Here is a 24,136-nt window from a genome sequence, read left to right on the forward strand (position 1 = left end):
CTCACCAGTTTGAGATGCTCTGGATCTACGTGTACGACAGCATGTTCCCGTTCCTGCGAATATCCAGCACCTTCACATAGCCATTGAAGAGGAGTGGGACAACATTCCACATGTCACAATCAACAGCCTGATCAACTCTATGCGAAGGAGATGTGTCGTGCTGCATGAGGCAAATGGTGGTCACACCAGATACTGACTGGTTTCTGATCCATGCCCCTACCTCTTTTTTAAGGCATCTGTGACCAGAAGCATATCTGTATTCCCAGTCATGTGAAATCCATAGATTAGGGCATAGTGATTTTATTTCAATTGACTGATTTCCCTATATGAACTGTAACATTAATCTTTGTTGCCTTTATATTTTTGTTCAGTGTAGTTCGAGAGGATGCCTACACCATGCTCTACAGATTTTAAACACACAATACTCAAAGGAAACCACAGAGCTAAAGAACTAAGAGGAACACTGTTAACCAACCGAAACCACAAGAGGAGAAAACACACGGATGTGCACATATACAGTCTTGTATAACTAACCTTCAGGGGACAATTCAGTCCCATTCAAAACCCTATTTTCCCAAACCCCTAATCTAAAAACAACCTTAACACTAAAAACTAACCCCCTTAGAAATAGTATTTGATCTTGTGGGGAATAACAAAATGTCCCCACTTAGTCCCGTGTAGCTCAGTTGGTAGAGCATGGTGTTTGCAACGCCAGGGTTGTGGGTTCGATTCCCACGGGGGACCAGTATGGGAAGAAAAAATATATATAATTTATGAAATGTATGCATTCACTACTGTAAGTCGCTCTGGATAAGAGCGTCTGCTAAATGACTAAAATGTAAATGTAGTGAAATCTCTCCCTTGTGTGTATGAAGTACCACTTTGACACAAGGCGGTCTGTCATAGACAGGTAGTGGTGGCCAGATGGGTAGAAAATGACACAGCAGTGTTTCCCATATATTCATTTAGCAGTGACAGGCCACTGCAGCTAAATCGCTGCCACTACTCCAAAAATAGGATATAAAAAAGACAGTCGGGAGAATCTAAAATTCCATTGTATGGGGTCCCCATTGATTTTGTTAGAATGTTTGAATCACTCAGCATAAGAACATGGCATAAGCCATGGGAAAATTTGTAGAATTTCAGAAAATTCACTTAAAACTAATTCTCTCATCCCGAAGACAAAATGTGTAGAATTGCAGGAAATTAGCCACGCCCACACTGTTAGACAACATGAGGATTTGTTAGGCAACGTGAGGATTCGTTAGGCAACGTGAGGATTCGTTAGGCAACGTGAGGATTCGTTAGGCAACGTGAGGATTCGTTAGGCAACGTGAGGATTCGTTAGGCAACGTGAGGATTCTACTTGTTACCCACCACCAGTGAGAGTCCGGTGTGACTGTGCCATTTTTTGAAAGACAGGCAAGTACCTTCCTCTACCACGTGACTCCGTGGGAAGAAGGGAACCCATTAACAACGCCAGTTAAGCCACAATAGAACCATTAAGGATAGATGGTCACTGACACACCTAATGACCTGCCACAATAGATGATATGCACACTGTCAAATACCAGGACCTGTATTTTACTAAACAATGTCTATTTGAGAAAAATGTCCAGCATGGTCAAGCATTAGGCTGGTTCTCTCAAAAATTGGAATTCCTCACATATCTCCAGAATAAGTGAATTTAGGAAAATGTGCCTGTTTCATAAGTGTTTATAAGAGGTGTCCTTTGTTTTATGAATCCAATGGGTTTGCCTGAGTGAGAGGGGAACAAAGCAGTCGAGGCCAAATCTTTGTATGCTTGACAGGCATGTTTAGTTCATGATCAGCATGATTCATGCTTGCCTCTTACTGTCTGTTTGCTTAGAGTTCTACGTTTAACCTTTTCCAATAACGTATAATTTGTGTTCTATACACACACTTGGGCTCAGTTCCACTTTAACCCATAGCCATATTCTTTAACCCCAAGTCACTATAGGCCCAAAATGGAACGGACGCACTTCTATACAAGACACTCACGGTCTCTGTGGAACTTCTCCTGGAGGGACGAGAACATGGTATTGAGCAGTTTCATTGGCCCATGGTGCCCCGCATCAAGCTCATTGGACATCTTGGCACCTGCAGAGGAAGGAAGAGCAGGGGAGTGAAGGACTGATAAGAGGATAGAAAGTAGCATGTCAACATGGTGGAAAGCCCCTTGAGTTAGTTTCACTTATCCTTCTGATTAGAAAGAAAAGGTTGGAGGGGATTATTCAGTGATTGTTATCATGTAAGAGATGGATAGTAGGAAAAAATGACCCCTTTCCCGTTGTTGAGCTCAGACAACAGTTATGGGACAGGATGTTGACATCAGGAAATTGACCTATAGGTCATTAATGAGAATGTGTCATCTTTTGTTGATGCCCTCTACACAGACCGCAGGTTGAAAACTACATGAGAGAGAGTGCAAGAGAAGAGGTGAAGGAGACAAAGGGAGTGAAATACAGAAACATTTGGTTGACAGAGATTGAGTATGTGAGAGAGAGAACTCCCAACTTGAAAGTAGGTAAGAAAGACTGCTTAAACTTGTGTTGAAAGATCAAGCACAACACTTCCCACTAATTCAGCCCCTAAACCAATTAAGCCAGGACAAAAATGTGGATAAGAGTTAACAGGTCACATGCTGTAATTCAACATTCACGGTGTATCATACCAATATATATGATAGCAATCTGTAATGGCATTTACTCTGTGGAGGTTGGATCTATATCAAGCCTGACAGTATAGTGGGAGTAAACAGGAGGCATTTCAGGTGAAGTTGAACAAGTCATATGACCAGCTTTCCATTACAACAAATCACCGTGGATCTGAAAGAATTGGATAGGTATTAGCACAGCCCTTTTGGTAAGGTATAGCAGTATGGTAATAGCTCTGATTAATCCCTACAAGACAGTGATCCAACTCAGACTGTGGATTGCACTATAATATTCTTTGTGTGTATTTAATGTACCGTCTAATGCATTGTGATTGTACACTAATGCCAAACATCAAATTGTCTCTGGAAAATCCAGTTCTATTCTACAGAAGTGACTAAGGCAATTTATTCCCAGCCAGCTGTCACTGAACCAGTAGCACCAGATTGGTGAGTTTTGTTTTTCAAAGTCATTGCCCTGACGCACTTATGTAACCATTTGAACATAGGGACTATGTTCAATATAAAAAAAGTGTGTTAGTAAGAATGACTAAACAGTCAGATCCTGTAACATATAGCCATCTAGAATGGCGTAGTTAGGAAAGATGGATTCTTACTGTCGTCATCAACAGCCATACTTTTACTCATAGGTATCTGAGTAGCCCTGGATTGATTTTAAATCTGTGAGTGCTTCAGTAAGATTGAAAAAGGTGTAGATGAACTTCAGACCGTAAAACAAGCTTACTCTACTGTTTAGTTTTTTCAGTGTTTGATGAGGCGGCCTTCTGCCTTCTCCCTACAGTTCTCAGCCATTAGTGTTGCCCAAGACGGGCTCATGTGAACTACGATCCCGACACTGTGTTTTAAGGTCTAGAAACGTCAATAATCGTCACTTGCAATATGGCTTTCGAAACATATGGCCCTCATCTTTCATCAGCGAGAAAGAATCCTTATAATAAACGGATACAGTAAGTGTTGCACAGATCCAGACAGCTATGGGTGCCTCCATCTGATGAAAGTACACTTCCCGAGTCACGCTTTCACAGGTATTCGGAGCAGGCTAACTAGCAGTGGTCATCTCGTCTTCCGTAAACAAGCTGTTACATGGAGATATGGCTGTGTGGGAACACTAACCCTACCAAGGCGTGTATCAATTTCACCTTGGATTTTTTTTTTAATGATTTCTCGTTGAAAGAGAATGTCCTCATGCTTCCAAAACGGTACCGCAAGCGACAGGTGTTAATGTTCAGATTGAGCATAGGGGCTGTTGAAGCAGAAATCCATGAGGTCAAACAATTCCAAATGACAAACCTTACACCTTGGCTTGAGCTAAGAGTAAAGCATCTTCCTTCAGACCCTCTAACATAACAAAACGGGCCAAACATGAGTGACTGAAAGAAAACACACACGGAAGTGAAAAAGTTTAGTAAGTAACAAATGAGAGTTGGCCTTGGTGCCATTGAGATTTTAACTGTGGAGATCTACGCTTCCTCTTTAATAATTCACCATCAGTCTCACAGACCTCTCATCATCCCTGTCTGACATACAATGCCTTGAGAAAATATTCATATCGCTTGACTTGTGTTACAGCCTGCATTTAAATGGATTAAATTGAGATTGTGTCACAGGCCTACATATGATACCCTAATGCCAAAGTGAAATTATTATTTATTTAACAAATGTATTAAAAAAGAAAAGCTGAAATATCTTGAATCAATATGTATTCAACCCTTTTGTTATGGCAAGCCTAAATAAATTCAGGAGTAAAAATGTACTTAACAAGTCACACAATCCTAGAGGAACACCTGGTGCAGTCTGCTTTCAAACAGACACTGGGAGCCAAATTCATCTTTCAGCAGGTCAATAACCTAAACACACAAGGCCAAATATACACTGGAGTTGCTGACCAAGACCACATTGAATGTTCCTGAGTGGTCTACTTACAGTTGACTTAAATGGGCATGAAAATCTATGGCAAGACTTGAAAATGGCTGTCTAGTAATGTTCAACCACCAACTTGACAGAGCTTGAAGAATAAAAAAAAATAAAGTGCAAATATTGTACAATCCCTGTGTGCAAAGCTCCGAGTTACTCAAAAAGCGATTACAGCTGTGATCGCTGCCAAAAAGTGATTGTAACATATTCACTCAGGAGGATGAATACTTATGTAATTGAGACGTGTTTCCCCCCTTCTATCACTTTGACATGAGTATTGTGTAGATCGTTGACAAAAAATTACAATTAGATACATTTCAATCCCACCTTGTAACACCAAAATGTGGAAAAAGTCAAAGGGGCGTGAATACTTTGAAGACTCTGTATGGGTGCAAGTAAAAATACATTATTTCAGTCACTTATAATGTCCATACTATGTAATGGGAATATGGCACATTACAATACTCTTCTAGTGTTATTCACATTTTCAATAGCCATTTACAAAACATATACAGGTGGAACTATATGCCATTGCCAACAGTTGGAGCAATGTTGAGTATAGTTGAGAATAGCCTACTATTGTAACCATGGAAAATCAATACATGCTGATGTGAAAGGTGTCTATGTCTAACAAGCATATCATATGTACAGTTTTCATTAGACAAACAAAAAGGTATGAAAATGATTAATATACACAACCATTACAGCAAGAAAAATAAACAGTATATCAATTGCAAATACTCACTTTCCGCTGAATAATTCAATGAGTTGCTTAAAGTTCCCAAAACGTTTTAGTCGCTGTTCAATATCTGCCGTCTTTCACACCAGATAAACAAGCAAGCAACCTCGCAACCCGTTGTTGAAATGCCTTGTTAACTAACTACCCCGCACACATGCAATCGATTTCCAGGAACCGTTTCTATTCCTCTCAGTGCTAGATGTGCCGCATTCTGCTGATGAACCCTGAGCTCTCTTTATCCAGAAACGTTCATTTACAACACAGTTCCTTTGATGTGTAGCGTGAGTAGCCTACGGTTAAATGTGTTGATAGAATAGAACCGTACGCAGGTTATCGAGACGACAATAAAACTAATTTGACAGACACCATGACCCACGTCAGATGTGTGACCAAAGGGGACACTGACACGCCCTTTTCCAAAGGTTCCTTAAAGCCTATTGGAGGGCGCGTTGTCTAATTAATTTAGGGAGGTTGGTCTGCTTCAGAGAATATGGAAATTATGTATAATATTATTTAGCCTATCCATGTTTCCTCTAGGCTCTCATATGGTGATGTATTAAGCTAACTAATGTATATTCTCACACTGCACTAAAGACTGACATTCATACATATTAACCATGCTCTCTTTCCTAGCTGTCTTTGAACGTGATGAGTAGGTCGTCTTTATTTTGGGGGTGTGTTTACACAGGCAGCCCAATTATGATTTTTTTCTCACTAATTGGTATTTTGATCAATCAGATCAGCTCTGCAAAAGATCTGATGTGGAAAGATCTGATGTGATTGGTCAAAAGACCAATTAGTGGAAAAAATATCAGAATTGGGCTGCCTGTGTAAACGCAGCCATGGACTGATTTCTCACGTCTATGCTCTGATATTATATGACATGAATACAACAGTCAACAAGCAGGCTATGTTTCTCATGTTCCTGGTTGACTATTATGTTTTGGTTCTCCCTCCGACCATTTTCTAGTCATGCTTATTAAAAATGCATGCATGGGGCAATGGATCATTGACTGTTTATGAATGTCATAGCAGAGGCCCATAGGAGTCATCTTGAGACATTTTAGGGAAATGACTCCCCCTGGTGGAAAAGACAAGGATAGCAAAGGCCACTAACATTCCTTTATGTCATCCTTTGTCAGTGCAACAAATGTTCCCTTTATTCCCTTATAATAATACAGTATTTTTTCTTTGTCACTGCAACCTCTAAATCCTGTTTGGTTTTTTTGGGCATTTTCTCACTTGAAAATAAAGTTCTAGTATTTAACTATTTTCCTCTACCTACTCTCATACAGATTAATCAAGAGCTTGCTTGTCCCTGAGCATACACACACTGTTGTGTGTTTGCATAAGAAGCCAACCAGATTCAACCAGCCACCACCGAACCATCCACATGTTCCGGAAGGTGTCTGCTTCTCCATGACGTGCCCGTTCCTGGTGGGGCCACTGGAGTTGTCACCGTGTGTGTACCCCATCATCCTGGACAGGCCCTTCATGGAGGGGGGCATGCGCACCGGGGCCCTGCGCTGGAGATTCCTCCTGCAGGTCAGTGGGTTAACTAGGGTATCCCGATGAAGGGTTCATAGTAGCACATACAGACATTACCTAGCCTATTAAGTGATTGTTTGGAATTGTTCTTGTACAGTTTTTTTTCTGATAGAAAGCAATACAACTCAATATGTTATGAAAGGGACTAGTTGGTCTCTAGAAACGTTAATAGCAACAAGATGCACCAACAGAACTGCAAAATGAGTGGTCGGTCCATACAGAATGGTTTGAAATCCAATGACATGTTATTCTCCTGCAGTGTCTGGAAAACCTCCACCGTAGCCTCCAGGCCCTGGGCTCCAGGCTGTATGTGCTCCAGGGGCCCTACCAGGGGACAGTGAGGTGTCTGGTGGCCCAGTGGGGAGTCACCCAGCTCAGCATGGACACAGAGATAGAGCCCCACACCACACCCAACTGGACCAGGAGCTCCACATCATGGCCTGGGAACTGGGCCTCAACATACACACCACTGTGGCACATATGCTCTATGATGTCCAGGGCCGGATTAATGCAGGGGCTTACCGGGGATGAAGCCCAAGAGGCAGCAAAAAAAATATTTAAAAAACGTACAAAAAAAGCCAAACACATATACCTTATATATTAAATATGTAGTATATGTATATATATATTATTTTACTGAAACCGCCAACCACAGGAGGATTCAGGAGCCTCAATGAGGGTAGATTAGCAGAGCGACAGCAGACAGTCGTCAGATGGGATGAGAAAAGTTGATAGGGGGCCCACGATGGGGGGCCTTGCCTTGATTGGGTAACCGATTAAAATGTAAAAACTGCATAATAGCTGAATGTGACTGGTCAATGGTGTGAGTCAGGGGCTGGGCCCAAGCCCATAGGGAGCCCATGAGGTTAATGTTTTATTTCATCCATTTTAGATTAAGGCTGTAACGTAACAAAATGTGGAAAAAGGGAAGGGGTCTGAATACTTAACGAAAGGCACTGTATATATAGATGAATGGCATAAATAAAACAAATACTCAGCAATCTACACACATTACCCCAAAGTGACAAAGTGAAAACAGGTTTTTTGACATTTTTGCAAACGTATTAAACATAAAAACTGAAATACTTTATTTACATAATGATTCAGACCCATCCTGTTTCCATTGATCATCATTAAGATGTTTCTACAACTTCATTGGAGTCTACCTGTGGTATATTTCAATTGATTGATTGGACATGATTTGGAAAGGCACACACCTGTCTATATAAGGTCTCACAGTTGACAGTGTATGTCAGAGCAAGAACCAAGCCATGAGGTTTTAGGAATTGTCCGTTGAGCGCCGAGATAGGATTGTTTCGAGGCACAGATCTGGGGAAGGGTACCAAAACATTTCTTCAGCATTGAAGGTCCCCAAGAACACAGTGGCCTCCATCATTCTTAAATGGAAGAAGTTTGGAACCACCAAGACTCTTCCTAGAGCTGGCTGGCTGGCCAAACTGAGCAATCAGGGAGAAGGGCATAGGTCAGGGCGCTGACCAAGAACCCGATGGTCACTCTGACAGCGCTCTAGAGTTCCTCTGTGGAGATAGGAGAACCTTCCAGAAGGACAACCATCTCTGCAGCGCTCCAATCAGGCCTTTATGGTAGTGGCCAGACGGAAGCCACTCCTCAGTAAAAGTCACATGACAGCCTGCTTGGAGTTTGCCAAAAGGCACCTAAAGGACTCTCAGACCGTGAGAAACAAGATTCTCTGGTCTGATGAAACTCTTTGGCCTGTGTGCCAAGTCTGGAGGAAACCTGGCACCATCCCTACATTGAAGCATGGTGGTGGCAGAATCATGCTGTGGGGATGTTTTTCAGCGGCAGGGACTGGGAGACAAGTCAGGATTGAGGGAAAGATGAACGGAGCAAAGTATAGAGATTCTTGCAGGGAACTGGATTTGGTTGTCTGCCAGTGCCTTCTTCCACCAGTACACATGCATCTGAATCCAAGATGGCGTAGCAGTCAGACGTCTTTGTCCTGTCCCTTGTATATATCTTTTTACATCTTTTTCTTCGCATATCTTTTTAAAATATTTTCCTAAACCTCAACTTCTAAATACTCTCCTGCAACCCACCCAACCCAATGTGGCATGGATCTGTTTTTTTTTCTAAAGTATTTCTATTTACTTTGGATCTGGAATCCCTCAACTGAAGCTAGCCAGCTAACTACCTACCAGCTATCAGTCAGCAAACCATTGCTAGCGGTCATCAGCTAATCTTTAGCTCGGAAAGCTCTCACCAGTTCGAACAACGTGACTCAAACCAGAGCTTAACGGACCTATTATTTTGTATTTTTTTCCCCCATATCCCCGGATTCCTACTGCAAACTCTGAACATTTTCATCTGGATCTTCGCAACTAGCTAACCGCAATCCCGGGTGACTACTCCTGGCTAGCGTTTCCATCCCCGAGCAAGCGCCAATTAGCCTGAAGCTAGCCCGGCCAAGGCTCCTGTGCTACCACCGAAGCCCACTCCTGGGCTACAATATCCGGACCCCTTTTACTGCCGGCACGGGGCACGGAACCCCGCCGATCCTCTACGACTGGAATACCGACATAATCTGCCCGGGGATTCCAACAGGCCCCTCAGGCGCGACGTCCGCTGAAGGCCCATTCTGCTAACCGCGGCCTACTAGCTACCTAGAGCTATTTGGAACCCTACTAATTCCACGACTGGTCTATCGACGTCAACGCACGAAGAGGCAAAAACAGACTTACCCCCATCGCGACGTCCCCCAAAGGCTAACTTGCTAACCCCGGTCTGTTAACTGCTAGCTTGCTTTCCCCGGTCTGCTAACTTGCTAACCTGGTCTGCTAACTGCTAGCTTGCCAGCCCCGGTCTGCTAACTGCTAGCTTGTTTAGCCCCGGCCTACTAACTGTTAGCTTGTTAGCATTGGCCTGCTAACTGTCTGAATCGCCGTGTCCCCAGTCAGCCCAACCACTCACTGGATCCATATGTTCACTTGGTTACGCATGCCTCTCTCTAATATCAATATGCCTCGTCCATTACTGTCCTGGTTAGTGATTACTGTCTTATTTCACTGTAGAGCCTCTAGCCCTGCTCAATATACCCTAACCAAACATGTTGTTCCACCTCCTACATATGTGATGACATCACCTGGTTTAAACGTCTCTAGAGACTATATCGCTCTCATCATTACTCAATGCCTAGGTTTACCTCCAATGTATTCACATCATACCTTACCTTTGTCTGTACACTATGCCTTGAATCTATGCTATCGTGCCCAGCAACCTGCTCCTTTTGCTCTCTGTTCCGAACGTGTTAGACGGCCAGTTCTTATATCCTTTAGCAGTACTCTTATCCTATTTCTCCTCTGTTCCTCTGGTGATGTGGAGGTTAATCCAGGTCCTGCAGTGCCTAGTTCCACACCCACTCCCCAGGTGCTCTCATTTGTTGACTTCTGTAACCGTAAAAGCCTTGGTTTCATGCATGTAAACATTAGAAGCCTACTCCCTAAGTTTGTTTTACTCACTGCTTTAGCACACTCTGCCAACCCGGATGTCTTAGCCGTGTCTGAATCCTGACTTAGGAAAACCACCAAAAACCCTGAAATCTCCATTGCTAACTATAACATTTTCCGCCAAGATAGAACTGCCAAAGGGGGCGGTGTTGCAATCTACTGCAAAAATAGCCTGTAGAGTTCTGTATTACTATCCAAGTCTGTACCCAAACAATTCGAGCTTTTACTTCTAAAAATACACCTTTCCAGAAACAAGTCTCTCACTGTTGCCGCTTGCTATAGACCTCCCTCTGCCCCAAGCTGTGCCCTCGATACCATATGTGAATTGATTGCCCCATCTATCTTCTGAGCTCGTGCTACTAGGTGACCTACACTGGGACATGCTTAACACCCCGGCTATCCTACAATCTAAGCTTGATGCCCTCAATCTCACACAAATTATCAATGAACCTACCAGGTACAACCTCAAATCCGTAAACACGGGCACCCTCATAGATGTCATCCTAACTAACTCATCCTCCAAATACACCTCTGCTGTTTTCAATCAAGATCTCAGCGATCACTGCCTCATTGCCTGCATCCTTAATGGGTCTGCGACCAAACGACCACCCCTCATCACTGTCAAACGCTCCCTAAAACACTTCTGCGAGCAGGTCTTTCTAATCGACCTGGCCCGGGTATCCTGGAATGACATTGACCTCATCCCGTCAGTAGATGATGCCTGGCTATTCTTTAAAAGTGCCTTCCTCACCATCTTAAATAAGCAGGCCCCACTGAATAAAAAAAAAACTAGGAATAGATATAGTCCTTGGTTCACTCCAGACCTGTCTGCCCTTGACCAGCACAAAAACATCCTGTGGCGTTCTGCATTAGCATCAAATAGCGCCCGTGATATGCAACTTTTCAGGGAAGTTAGGAACAAATATACATAGGCAGTTAGAAAAGCAAAGGCTAGCTTTTTCAAACAGAAATTTGCATCCTGTAGTACTAACTCATAAAAGTTCTGGGACACTGTAAAGTCCATGGAGAATAAGAGCACCTCCTCCCAGCTGCCCACTGCTCTGAGGCTAGGAAACACTGTTACCACCGATAAATCCACTATAATTGAAAATTTCAATAAGCATTTCTCTACGGCTGGCCATGCTTTCCACCTGGCTACCCCTACCCCGGTCAACTGCCCGGCACCCTCAACAGCAACCCGCCATAAGCCCCCACCATTTCTCCTTCACCCAAATCCAGATAGCTGATGTTCTGAAAGAGCTGCAAAATCTGGACCCATACAAATCAGCCGGGCTAGACAATCTGGACCCTCTCTTTCTAAAATTATCTGCCAAAATTGTTGCAACCCCTATTACTAGCCTGTTCAACCTCTCTTTCGTATTGCCTGAGAGTCCCAAAGATTGGAAAGCTGCCACGGTCATCCCCCTCTTCAAAGGGGGTGACACTCTAGACTCAAACTGCTACAGACCTATATCTATCCTACCCTGTCTTCGAAAGCTAAGTTAACAAACAGATTACCGACCATTTCGAATCCCACCGCACCTTCTCCGCTATGCAATCTGGTTTCATGGGTGCATGGGTGGTCATGGGTGCACCTCAGCCACGCTCAAGGTCCTGAACGACATCAAACCGCCATCGACAAGAGACATTACTGTGCAGCCGTATTCATCGACCTGGCCAGGGCTTTCGACTCTGTCAATCACCACATTCTTATTGGCAGACTCGACAGCCTTGGTTTCTCAAATGATTGCCTCGCCTGGTTTACCAACTACTTCTCTGATAGAGTTCAGTGTGTCAAATCGGAGGGCCTGTTGTCCGGACCTCTGGCAGTCTCTATGGGTGTGCCACAGGGTTCAATTCTCGGGCCGACTCTCTTCTCTGTATACATCAATGATGTTGCTCTTGCTGCTGGTGATTCTCTGATCCACCTCTGCTCAGACGACACCATTCTGTATACTTCTGGCCCCTCTGGACACTGTGTTAACTAACCTCCAGACGAGCTTCAATGCCATACAACTCTCCTTCCGTGACCTCCAACTGCTCTTAAACGCAAGTAAAACTAAATGCATGCTATTCAATCGATCGCTGCCCGCACCTGCTCGCCCGTTCAGCATCATTACTCTGGAAGGTTATGACTTAGAATACGTGGACAACCACAAATACCTGGGTGTCTGGTTAGACTGTAAACTCTCCTTCCAGACTCACATTAAGCATCTCCAATCCAAAATTAAATCTAGAATCGGCTTCCTATGTCGCAGCAAAGCGTCCTTCACTTATGCTGCCAAACATGCCCTCGTAAAACTGACTATCCTACCGATCCTCGACTTCGGTGTTGTCATCTATAGAATAGCCTTCAACATTCTACTCAACAAACTGGATGCAGTCTATCACAGTGCCATCCGTTTTGTCACCAAGGCCCCATACACTACCCACCATTGCGACCTGTACGCTCTCGTTGGCTGGCCCTCGCTTCATACTCGTCGCCAAACCTACTGGCTACAGGTTATCTACAAGTCTCTGCTAGGTAAAGCCCCGCCTTATCTCAGCTCACTGGTCACCATAGCAGCACCCACTCGTAGCACGTGCGCCAGCAGGTATATCTCACTGGTCACCCCCAAAGCCAATTCCTCCTTTGGTCGTCTTTCCTTCCAGTTCTCTGCTGCCAATGACTGGAACGAACTGCAAAAATCTCTGAAGCTGGAGACTCATATCTCCCTCACTAGCTTTAAGCACCAGCTGTCAGAGCAGCTCACAGATCACTGCACCTGTACATAGTCCATCTGTAAACAGCCCATCTATCTACCTACCTCATCCCCATACTGTATTTATTTATTTATCCTGCTCCTTTGCACCCCAGTATCTCTACTTGCACATTCATCTTCTGCACATCTACCATTCCAGTGTTAAATTGCTATATTGTAATTACTTCGCCACCATGGCCTATTTATTGCCTTAACTTACCTCATTTGCACTCACTGTATATAGACTTTTTGTTTTCTTTTGTTCTACTGTATTATTTACTGTATGTTTTGTTTATTCCATGTGTAACTCTGTGTTGTTGTATGTGTTGAATTGCTATGCTTTATCTTGGCCAGGTCGCAGTTGCAAATGAGAACTTGTTCTCAACTAGCCTACCTGGTTAAATAAAGGTGAAATAAAAAATCTTCTGCCCCGTACGTTTCGGATGATACACAGACCCTAAATAGGGACAGTGGAGCCAAGTGGTTGAACCCTGACACCAACGATCGCAAACGCAATACCAGACCGTGCAAACTGGATCCATGTGGCCGAAGAGGTCATGTGACCAACCACATCCCTAAAAACATAAACCCTGCCCTAGTAATTGAGATCATGCCCCCTAAAAACATATCCGTATAAACATGGATAGCCTCTTCCCCCACCTTCAACAACTGATCTGAGAGCAGTGGCCAGCTTTTCCATACAGAGTTGTCTTGTTCCTAGCAGTAAGTCTTCAGGATGAGGCGGCAGGTAGCCTAGTGGTTAAGCGTGTTGGGCCAGTAACCATAAGGTCACTGGTTTGAATTCCCAAGCCGACTAGGTGAAAAATCTGTCGATGAAAGGCACTTAACCCTAATTGCTCCTGTAAGTCTCTCTGGTGACTAAAATGTAAGATAATCTCTGGTAGGAAGAAGCATCCACTGTGGTGTGGCTGCTTTCCTCCAAGACCTGCTGTAATCCTTGCCAGGGGAGATGAAAAGTTTCCTGTTGTGGTGTATTCTCAAGTCTTTTCGGTAGTCTTAGGTTAAAAGACTGGGATACAGTTGGAATGTGTGAGTGCACAGACTGTTGGAATGCATTGAATTTCACGCGCACTTGTTTTGTTGCGTTTTATCTCGTTGTGGTGGAAGGCTGGCTCTGAAGCCAAGGGGTAACATCGCAGAAATGTTCATTCAACTGTCGTACTTCACCTGCTTTTCACAGGCCTCTGTAAGGCAGAGAGCCAAGGGGCTTAAATCTAGGACTTGACAGAGATAAGTATACAGCAGGTGTGACAGCCAGCCTTCACATCTATTATTGGAAGAGACACATTCTTCTTCAGTACAGTCTGTATGGCACTGCCATCACAGGAGACCATTCAGGAACAGAGACATGTTTTTCTCTAGGCCGGCAGTGGCCCAGGCGGCTGTCTGTTTCGAAGAACCTCGCCACCATCACCGTTGGCATGGCAACCAACAGTCACTTGCTTCATGACGAAAACAGTGCTTCCTGATACTATGACTCACTTTGAGATCTCTGTGCATATTGACTAGGCTAACGTTATTTCCAAACATACCCTCGTAAAACTGACCATCCTACCGATCCTCGACTTTGGCGATGTCATTTACAAAATAGCCTCCAATACCCTACTCAACAAACTGGATGCAGTCTATCACAGTGCCATCCGTTTTGTCACCAAAGCCCCATATACTACCCACCACTGCGACCTGTACCCTCTCGTTGGCTGGCCTTCGCTTCATAATCGTCGCCAAACCCACTGGCTCCAGGTCATCTACAAGACCCTGCTAGGTAAAGTCCCCCCTTATCTTCGCTCACTGGTCACCATAGCAGCACCCACCTGTAACACGCGCTCCAGCAGGTATATCTCTCTGGTCACTCCTAAAGCCAATTCCTCCTTTGGCCGTCTCTCTTTCCAGTTCTCTGCTGCCAATGACTGGAACGAACTACAAAAATCTCTGAAACTGGAAACACTTATCTCCCTCACTAGCTTTAAGCACCAGCTGTCAGAGCAGCTCACAGATCACTGCACCTGTACATAGCCCATCTATAATTTAGCCCAAACAACTACCACTTCCCCTACTGTATTTATTTATTTATTTATTTTGCTCCTTTGCACCCCATTATCTCTATTTCTACTTTGCACTTTCTTCTACTACAAATCTACCATTCCAGTGTTTTACTTGCTATATTGTATTTACTTCGCCACCATGGACTTTTTTTGCCTTTACCTCCCTTATCTCTCCTCATTTGCTCACATTGTACATAGACTTATTTTTCTACTGTATTATTGACTGTATATTTGTTTTACTCCTTGTGTAACTCTGTGTTGTTGTATGTTGTCGAACTGCTTTGCTTTATCTTGGCCAGGTCGCAATTGTAAATGAGAACTTGTTCTCAACTTGCCTACCTGGTTAAATAAAGGTGAAATAAAAAAATTAATTTGAAGGTATTTTCATAAATATCTGTTTTACCGTTTAGAAATGAAAACACTTTATGTATCCATCACTTATAGTGTATTATTATTATTATTATATATTTTTTATTTAACCTTTATTTAACTAAGAAAGTCAGTTAAGAACAAATTATTATTTACAATGATGGCCTACCCCAGCCAAACCCTCCCCTAACCCGGACGACGCTGGGCCAAATGTGCAAAGCCATATGGGACTTCCGATCACGGTCAGTTGTGATATAGACCAGGAACGAACCCGGGTCTGTAGTGATGCCTCTAGCACTAAAATGCAGTGCCTTAGACCGCTGCGCCACTCAGGATCCCTTTTAAAGTAGTTAAAAGTTTAGTATTTGTGACTACAAGCTTGTTGGATGCATTTTCAGCTTGTTTTGGATGATGTTTTGCTCAATAGGAACTGCATGGTGAATAATGTATTGTGTCATTTTGGAAACACTTTTATTGTAAATAAGAATAGAAGATTTTTCTGACACTTCTACATTCATGTGGATGCTACCATAATTATGGATAATCATGAATGAATCATGAATAATGATGAGTGAGAACGTTACAGAGGAACAAAGATAGTACCACCCTGCAAAAAAACAGGGAGGGTAAAACAAAAATGTAGCTCAGTTGGTAGAGCATAGCGCTTGTAACGCCAGGGTAGTTAGTGGGTTTGAGTCCTGTGACCAGCCATATGTAAAATGTATGCACACCTAACTAAGTCACTTTGTATAAAAGCATCTGCTAAATGGCATATATCATTATTTATTATTAGATCAGACTAACCTAGTAATTTGCTTGTGATACAGCTTTGATAAACGGGTTGAGACCAAATAGAGACTACACTGAGTCAGTCATGTGTGCCAATAAATGAGGGTCAACACTTGGATCACAAGCCCGTGTCTTATCTGATAAGCAGGTATCCAGACCACCCATTGAGATGGAGGGTGAAATAGTTCTGGAACACCAGTGGCCCAGTTCAGATACTTCTAGAATGCATTTGGAGAGATTTTAAACTGGGACCAGTGGCGGTCACTGCTGTTTAAAATGAGCGAGGTCAATTTTAAAGCTATTACATGATACTCAAATTTCCCCTATACCCATCATGAAGTTGCTACAACCTAGCCAATGAATTAATCTTTACAACGTACAGTTGAAGTCGGAAGTTTACATACACCTTAGCCAAATACATTTAAACTCAGTTTTTCACAATTCCTGACATTTAATCCTAGTAAAAATTCCTTGTCTTAGGTCAGTTAGGATCACCACTTTCTTTAAAGAATGTGAAATGTCAGAATACTAGTAGAGAGAATGATTTATTTCAGCTTTTATTTCTTTCATCACATTCCCAGTGGGTCAGAACTTTACATACACCCAATTAGTATTTGGTAGCATTGCCTTTAAATTGTTTAACTTGGGTCAAACGTTTCAGGTAGCCTTCCACAAGATTCCCACAATAAGTTGGGTGAATTTTGGCCCATTCCTCCTGACAGGGCTGGTGTAACTGAGTCAGGTTTGTAGGCCTCCTTGCTCGCACACACTTTTTCAGTTCTGCCCACAAATGTTCTATAGGATTGAGGTCAGGGCTTTGTGATGTCTTGAGATGTTGCTTCAATATATCCACATAATTTTCCTGCCTCATGATGCCATCTATTTTGTGAAGTGCACCAGTCCCTCCTGCAGTAAAGCACCCCTACAACATGATGCTGCCACCCCTGTGCTTCACGGTTGGGATGGTGTTCTTCGGCTTGCAAGCCTCCCCCTTTTTCCTCCAAACATATTGATGGTCATTATGGCCAAACAGTTCTATTTTTGTTTCATCAGACCAGAGGACATTTCTCCAAAAAGTACGATCTTTGTCCCCATATGCAGTTGCAAACCGTAGTCTGGCTTTTTTATGGCAGTTTTGGAGCAGTGGCTTCTTCCTTGCTGAGCAGCCTTTCAGGTTATGTCGATATAGGACTCGTTTTACTGTGGATATAGATACTTTTGTACCTGTTTCCTCTAGCATCTTCACGAGGTCCTTTGCTGGTGTTCTGGGATTGATTTGCACTTTTCGCACCAAAGTACGTTCATCTCTAGGAGACAGAGGAGGTCTAAAAAAAATAAATTCTGAGGTCTTGATTTTCCCATGATGTCAAACAAAGAGGCACTGAGTTTGAAGGTAGGCCTTGGAATACATCCACAGGTACACCTCAAATTGACACAAATTCTGTCAATTAGCCTATCAGAAGCTTCTAAAGCCATGACATCATTTTCTGGAATTTTTCAAGCTGTTTAAAACCTGTTAAGGTATAGGGGGCAGTATTTTCACTGCAGGATCACTACCCAAATTAAACTGCTTACTACTCGGGCCCAGAAACTAGAATATGCGTATTATTAGTAGATTTGGATAGAAAACACTCTGAAGGTTCTAAAACTGTTTGAATGATGTCTGTGAGTATAACAGAACTCATATGGCAGGCAAAAACCTAAGAAAAGTCCAGCCAGGAAGTGGGAAATCTGAGAATTGTCGTTCTTCTTTTGAATCCCTATCGAAACTACAGTGTCTGTGGGTTCACGTTGCACTTCCTAAGGCTTCCATTGGCTGTCAACAGCCTTTAGAAAGTTTCATCCTTCTCCTGTTACTGGGCAGAGAATAGTAGCTCAGTCAATGAGTAGACTGCCTGAGGACAAAGGGCTTGGTGATGCGCGAGCCCGCGAGCGAGCCGTTCCTTCTTTTTCTCCTGGAATGAATACGCTATTGTCCAGTTGGAATATTATCGCATTTTTACGTAAAAAATACCCTAAAGATTGATTGTAAACAACGTTTGACATGTTTCTACGAACGGTAATGGAACATTTTGTGTCTCGAATTACGCTCGCGCATTATGCCTTTGGATAGTGATCTGAACGCACAAACAAAACGGAGGTATTTGGACATAAATATGGAGTATTTCGAACAAAAATAACATTTCTTGTGGAAGTAGGAGTCCTTGGAGTGCATTCCGCCGAAGATCAGCAAAGGTAAGGAATGATTTATAACACTAATTTATAACACTAATTATTAGTCCAACAGTTGCAAACAAGATAAATGTTTTTCAACAGAATTGGCAGAATGAATACACCCCTGATCACTCGTAAACACAATTCACTTTCATAGCAGCCACGTTGTATTCCTTCTCGCATCTATGCGCTCTCCTTTTCTCACATTTTCTCTTCACTTGTGGACTTCAATGCACAACACATCAGCTGTATGTGACCAGACAAAAAAACCTTCCCAAGCCAAACCATATAATAACTGCAACACACAGCCTAAATCGTTGACACCATATTAGTTAAAGTAACATCATAGTCAACATAGCAAATAGAACTAACATGTTAGTAAACCTGCTACAATCATGCAGTAAGGTTACAGTGTGCAGTCAGTAAGCAGTTTAGCACGGGCCCTGGTGGCAATCAATTAGTTAAACCAAAAGCTTACATTGACTTGGAAGAGTTCCAGTGTTGTGTTGGATAGTCATAGCCAGCTAGTTAACATAGCATCCCTCTGTTTGAGCAGGGTGTTTCAGTAGGCTAAACTAGCTAGCTGCATTTGCTAGCTAAGTAAGAGAAACTGGAGAAAAAAAATGATGTAATCTCAACTATTGTCTTTCTCTCTCTTTGAGTCAACTACTCACCACTTTTTATGCACTGCAGTGCTAGCTAGCTGTAGCTTCAGTACTAGATGTATCCTCTGATCCTTTGATTGGGTGGACAACATGTCAGTTCATGCTGAAAAAGCTCTGATAGGTTTGAGGACGTCCTCCAGAAGTTGTCATAATTACTGTGTAAGTCTATGGAAGTGGGTGAGAACCATGAGCTTCTTAAGTTTTGTATTGAAGTCAATGTACCCAGAGGAGGACGGAAGCTAGCTGTCCTCCGGCTACACCATGGTGCTACCCTACAGAGTGCTATTAAGGCTACTGTAGACCTTCATTGCAAAATAGTGTGTTCTAATCAATTATTTGGTGACGTGATTATATTTAGTATAGTTTTATCTAAAAATTATAACTTTTTAAATGTTTTACCATTTTTATTTGTAAGAAATTCACTGAGGAGGATGGTCCTCCCCTTCCTCCTCTGAGGAGCCTCCACTGACTGGGACAGATAGAGCTCTTGAACCAGGGTTTGTCATGACATGTATTTATGAATTAGGATGCTGTTACCTAATGATGAAAACAATATATTTCCTTCTCTGAAACACAGGATTTCTGTGATAAGGGTCCATGTAGTTATTATATTGTTGGTATGGTGTAACATTTGTTGAATATGTTAACATGGACAAATGCTGAATAAACAAACGTTATATATTACTCACCTGTTGTTATTTAGTTGAATGAATGTATTACCAAAATATAAAATATGTACTGATTCTTATGAATTATATGCCATGTCGTGATTTTTTTGATAGTTACAGTCCAAAGGGTCAATGAAAATTCATCCATATTACATAACAGTTTGTCATTTTCTCTTTAAGTGAAGCCTTAAAAAGTAAATATGTAGTCCATGTAGTACACGTAAGAAGTGTAGCACTCATGAAGAGAGACAGGCCGCAGCCTGTTTTAGGTGACGCAAGATCCGGAGATGAGGGGCAAACGAGCGCAGTAGTTGAGGCGCCACGTCGGCAAAACCAACAAGATAAACAGTATACTTTTTTTTTTAGGAAAAGTTTGAAGCCTCGCAAGTACGATTATACGTGCGTTGAAATAGAGGGCAGGTTATTAGTAAAGAGCAGCTTTTAATATATATTTTTTAACAAAAGTAAGAACTCGGAGGCGGAACATTGCGATAGTATTTCTCAAGGAGACAAACGAGCGCACCAGTTATTCTTTGTCCCAGGTGCGTTGTTTTTTGAAGACGTAGCATTCCCTTCTGCAAGCGGCCATCGGAAAGTACTGGAAACATGGTGAAGGTAAGGATTTGTCTGGCCTATTATATCGATTTAATTTTCACAATGCATTCCTATGTGTTTCGACAAGTAAAGTGATACCGCATATAGATTGGGGTATGATAAAACCATTGCGTACGAACGAAATGCCAAACCGAAGTGATTAGATCCAGAGTGATGCACAGCTAGTCGTTTTACACAACAGGTTAAAAAAAACAAAAATAAATATAGGAAAAACGATATATATATATATATATAATCCCCCAAATGATTAACGTTTTGCTTTTCGTTATCCACTTTTCGTGAGTGTTATTCACTCAGCGCAGCATACGTATTCCAAACAGAGAAGAGCTTTCACGACGGGGTGACTTTTTAAGACCCTTGTTTTTTAAAACCTGTAGCCTTGGCTCTGTCTTTATTTTTCTTTGATTAACAAAGGGGCATTAATCTACACGAAACAACCAAGGATTATAGCTTATGGTTTTACAACAAGAGCAAGAACTTTTAAGATCAACAAGCACAGGTTTGGAACATTGTTTGCTTGACGGGGCCCGTCAAATTTAATGTTTTGCGCAAGTAAGCCCCAATAATAGCCTTTCTAATATGCTGTTACTTAACCTACGTATTATGCACGTAGAACGTTTTTCATGGCTGCTCAGTAGGCCTACAGGGTAAAGCCTGAACGCACCCCCAACGTGGCAGCGAACATTTTGGATCAGAAAATGTACACCTATATTTCTATTGAGAAATGTATTTCCAAGTGAGTTTGATTATACTCGTTTGACTTTGCCTGCAGAGATGTTGCCTAATGCTTATAGGGCTAGTGGTGGTTTAACAACTTATAGTATATACTACTTGTATTTATTATTATTGTTATTATTATTATTATTATTATTATTATTATTATTTCTTTTTTTCTGTGTCAGAAGGTGAATGCCACCCCAGAGTCCCAGCCTGAAGGTTGTCTCATTGGAGAAGAACCTGAGCCCACTGAAAATGACCCCACATCAGGTAACTAGGCACAGAACACATCAACAGTGCACTCTGCATTGCGCAATCTTTCTCTGCTGCATCACTCTTGGTGGGCATTTTTAAAGTGCCAGTTTGTCAAGGGACCCTTTAATCATCTGGGATATGGTGCAATTCAGGGTAAGGGTTGGCTGTTGCTATTTAAGCAACTTGAGAGATGTATCAAGGGAATATGTTTGTTTGTGCAAAAGGAAGGGTAAGGGTTGTACTGCATGTCAGTCTCTCTGTCTTGTGGAAAGATTTCTCAGTAAGTGCATTATGTAGAATACCTCAAAGTGTTGACATATGTTGCTATTGTTTAACAATATGATTCAATGTGTGTAGGTATAAGCCTATTTCTAAAAAGCAGCCTCTCCAAGCACAACCTGTTTTCTGTCTGGTCTCTCACACTCTGGTAACTGTCAGTCTCATAAACATGACATGTGGTCCTCACTCTTTCTTGCTCTCTGGTCTGTCTTTCTGAAACTCTACCGAGGTGTTTTTTTTTATGTGTGTCGTCTTTCTAAAAGCTATCTCTTTCTTGTAGATGAGGGAAAGGATGAAGGGAAGGAGCACCCCGTGGCCCAGCCAGGCATGATCTGGCGGGTCGGGGGTGGCCTGTTCAGCGCCAGTAAAACGATGGTGGGAGCCACGGTAGGAGGAGTCGCCTGGCTGGGTGGGAAGAGTCTGGAGTACACCAAATCAGCAGTCACCTCTGTCCCCTCGATGGGCGTCGGCCTGGTGAAAGGGGTTGCTGGGGGCGTGTCATCGGTTGCCGGGGGCGTGTCATCGGTGGGTTCCACTGTAGCCAGCAAAGTTCCGTTCAGATCCAAGACTAAGGACAAGGCAGAGTGAGGAGGAGGAGATGGACACAACACACAATGCATTGCCCCCCCCTGACTGAGCCATAAGAGGATGTGATGAGTTGAGACAAAGCTAGTCACCGTGTTTTCAAAGTTCAATGGACATTTATTTTTCTTCTGTTAGTTTGTACAGCACATTCACTAAGTTGTACTTAGGGAACTTGTTCAGTAGTGCCTTCTGTAGCCTCCCTTTTTCCCAGTTTTTTTTGTTTTGTTTGTTTTCTTAGTCTGTAACCATGTTTTTATGCAAGTAAAGTCAGATCGTATAAACATTTTTAAATCACAACAGCTGTGATGGAAACAGGTAGTTTTGGTAATTTGCTATTTAACGCAACTGTTATTCTGACAGCTATAGGTAGAGTTGAAAATGCGAAGAAACATATCGAACTTTAGATTTTTATTTGGTACATGAAAACTGAAGTGAAAAAGTACACTTCGTGTGCACTACGTCGTCACGCACTAACTTATCTGCAACAAGTATGTTTGGAGGAAACACCATTGGTGGGGAAAAAGCGTGTTTTCTTTGAATATTTGCATGAAAATCTGTCGCCAATTGGATGGAAACGTAGCTGGTGTTGAGGGAGATTCATGTTATTCAGGGCAGGGGTCACACGTCCCTTCTCTGCTGTCCTTGACCCCCGTTCCCCCTCGACACAATTCCGCTGTGCAATGTGTACAGGGGCTCGTCATCCAATACAACATGGGCCCCTGAAGCCTTAAGACATTGTCTAGCAGTTCCAGAGAGACAGACATGCTAAGCTGGGTTCTTCTCCAACCAACTAAAGCCTGGTTTATGATGTGCTGGTATTTTTGTTTGATCTTTTTGTGAGCGCTGTCCTAACACAGAACATTGCTCGTTTCAAAATGCTACAGTGAACATGTGTTGAAGATATAGCTGTTTGGGACTTCTGAAAAGAGTTTGATAGCATTTACAAAATAAGAGTTGGAGGTGCTATGATTCCGAGAGAGACAATAGCCCTGTTGGGTTGCGGTGGTGGCATAATGATATGATCACTTTAACCTTTGGTTTTTCAATTAATTCATATATGAACTGGAAATGTCATCAATTTTATATAAAAAAATATATTTACTGATGAAGGGCTAGTTTCTCTACTGCCTGTCTGTTTTGGCCCCTTTTTTATGTTTGTGAACATTTCTATGGAAATTCAGCATTTCAATGCAACATTTTGGGTTTGTCTACATTCTGCCATGACTGGGCTGTTGCTGGTAGAGAATGCTGACGTGAATGTCTTGTATGTTTACTTTCCGACATAGTATTAAAGTGTCATAGGGAAGTTTAACTTTGCCCCTGTGTCTTAATCACAACTTGATGTACCTTGTGGTTTCAAGTCAAAGGCTGCCCAAATCTGTTCTTTTGCTAAATTATTGGTCAATGAACTAAGCAGACCAGACCCAGCTGCTATTACATTGGTGCCTATAGGAGAGCCACCCTGTTAAAGAGCATTTTTGTTCAATGGTAAACTGCCTGAGTAGGACATCTTCATTTATCCACTGTCTTTGGTACCACATCACTAGATGAGGGTAGTCCGTTGGGAACTGCATTTCTCTAATGGCATCTTACTTTAGTGTTTGTGTAATGTCTATGTTGCCATGTTGAAAGTCTGAGTGTTGCTGATCCTCAAGGGTCTGAGTGTTCGGGTCAATATGGAGTCCTATTATTAGCCTGGGTGCCAGACTTGCTGCATGACACAGCACTACATCACTATGGACAAGACAACAGGTTGACTAGTCTATAGCTCAAACTAACTGGCAACCAGCCA

The 24,136-nt window shown here is 42.5% G+C and overlaps 3 protein-coding genes across 4 annotated transcripts in view; 2 read left to right on the forward strand and 1 right to left on the reverse strand.

Annotated features, from left to right (window-relative positions):
* LOC115150288 (DENN domain-containing protein 2D) overlaps positions 1-5,745 on the reverse strand; it is a 31,857-nt gene extending 26,112 nt beyond the window's left edge. The window contains exons 1-2 of the mRNA XM_029693408.1: positions 5,355-5,745; positions 2,023-2,121 (exon numbers count right to left, since the gene is read on the reverse strand). Coding sequence (XP_029549268.1) covers positions 2,023-2,113 — 91 coding nt within the window. The 5' untranslated portion in view covers positions 2,114-2,121; positions 5,355-5,745. The remainder of the gene's footprint in view (positions 1-2,022; positions 2,122-5,354) is intronic.
* A 1,009-nt stretch (positions 5,746-6,754) lies between these two features.
* Positions 6,755-14,077, forward strand: LOC115151190 (cryptochrome-2-like). The gene is made up of 3 exons (XM_029695197.1): positions 6,755-6,893; positions 7,156-7,462; positions 14,028-14,077. The coding sequence occupies exons 1-3, from the start codon at positions 6,768-6,770 to the stop codon at positions 14,075-14,077; spliced, it is 483 nt and encodes a 160-aa protein (XP_029551057.1). The 5' UTR covers positions 6,755-6,767.
* A 6,073-nt stretch (positions 14,078-20,150) lies between these two features.
* Positions 20,151-23,656, forward strand: zgc:153675 (transmembrane protein 263). Of its 2 annotated transcripts, none has more exons than XM_029693416.1 (3): positions 20,151-20,508; positions 21,414-21,495; positions 22,040-23,656. In XM_029693416.1, exons 1-3 carry the CDS (start codon positions 20,500-20,502, stop codon positions 22,345-22,347), a joined length of 399 nt encoding a protein of 132 aa, XP_029549276.1. In that variant the 5' UTR covers positions 20,151-20,499; the 3' UTR covers positions 22,348-23,656. The 2 variants fall into 2 exon arrangements, with proteins under 2 accessions (XP_029549276.1, XP_029549275.1); XM_029693415.1 differs by having other exon boundaries at positions 20,156-20,508; positions 21,411-21,495.
* The last annotated feature ends 480 nt before the right edge of the window (positions 23,657-24,136 follow it).

This window comes from Salmo trutta, chromosome 16 (genome assembly GCF_901001165.1).
Source record: "Salmo trutta chromosome 16, fSalTru1.1, whole genome shotgun sequence".
Taxonomy (NCBI): Eukaryota; Metazoa; Chordata; class Actinopteri; order Salmoniformes; family Salmonidae; genus Salmo; species Salmo trutta.

Excerpts from the sequence above, each read along its gene's own strand:
- LOC115151190 (XM_029695197.1), top strand. The coding sequence starts at position 6,768 with ATGACGTGCCCGTTCCTGGTGGGGCCACTGGAGTTGTCACCGTGTGTG. Across the intron at positions 6,894-7,155 it reads GCTGGAGATTCCTCCTGCAG|TGTCTGGAAAACCTCCACCG; the intron begins GTCAGTGGGTTA and ends ATTCTCCTGCAG. Across the intron at positions 7,463-14,027 it reads AAAAAAAATATTTAAAAAAC|GAAGAAGCATCCACTGTGGT; the intron begins GTACAAAAAAAG and ends AATCTCTGGTAG.
- zgc:153675 (XM_029693415.1), top strand. Across the intron at positions 21,496-22,039 it reads TGAAAATGACCCCACATCAG|ATGAGGGAAAGGATGAAGGG; the intron begins GTAACTAGGCAC and ends TCTTTCTTGTAG.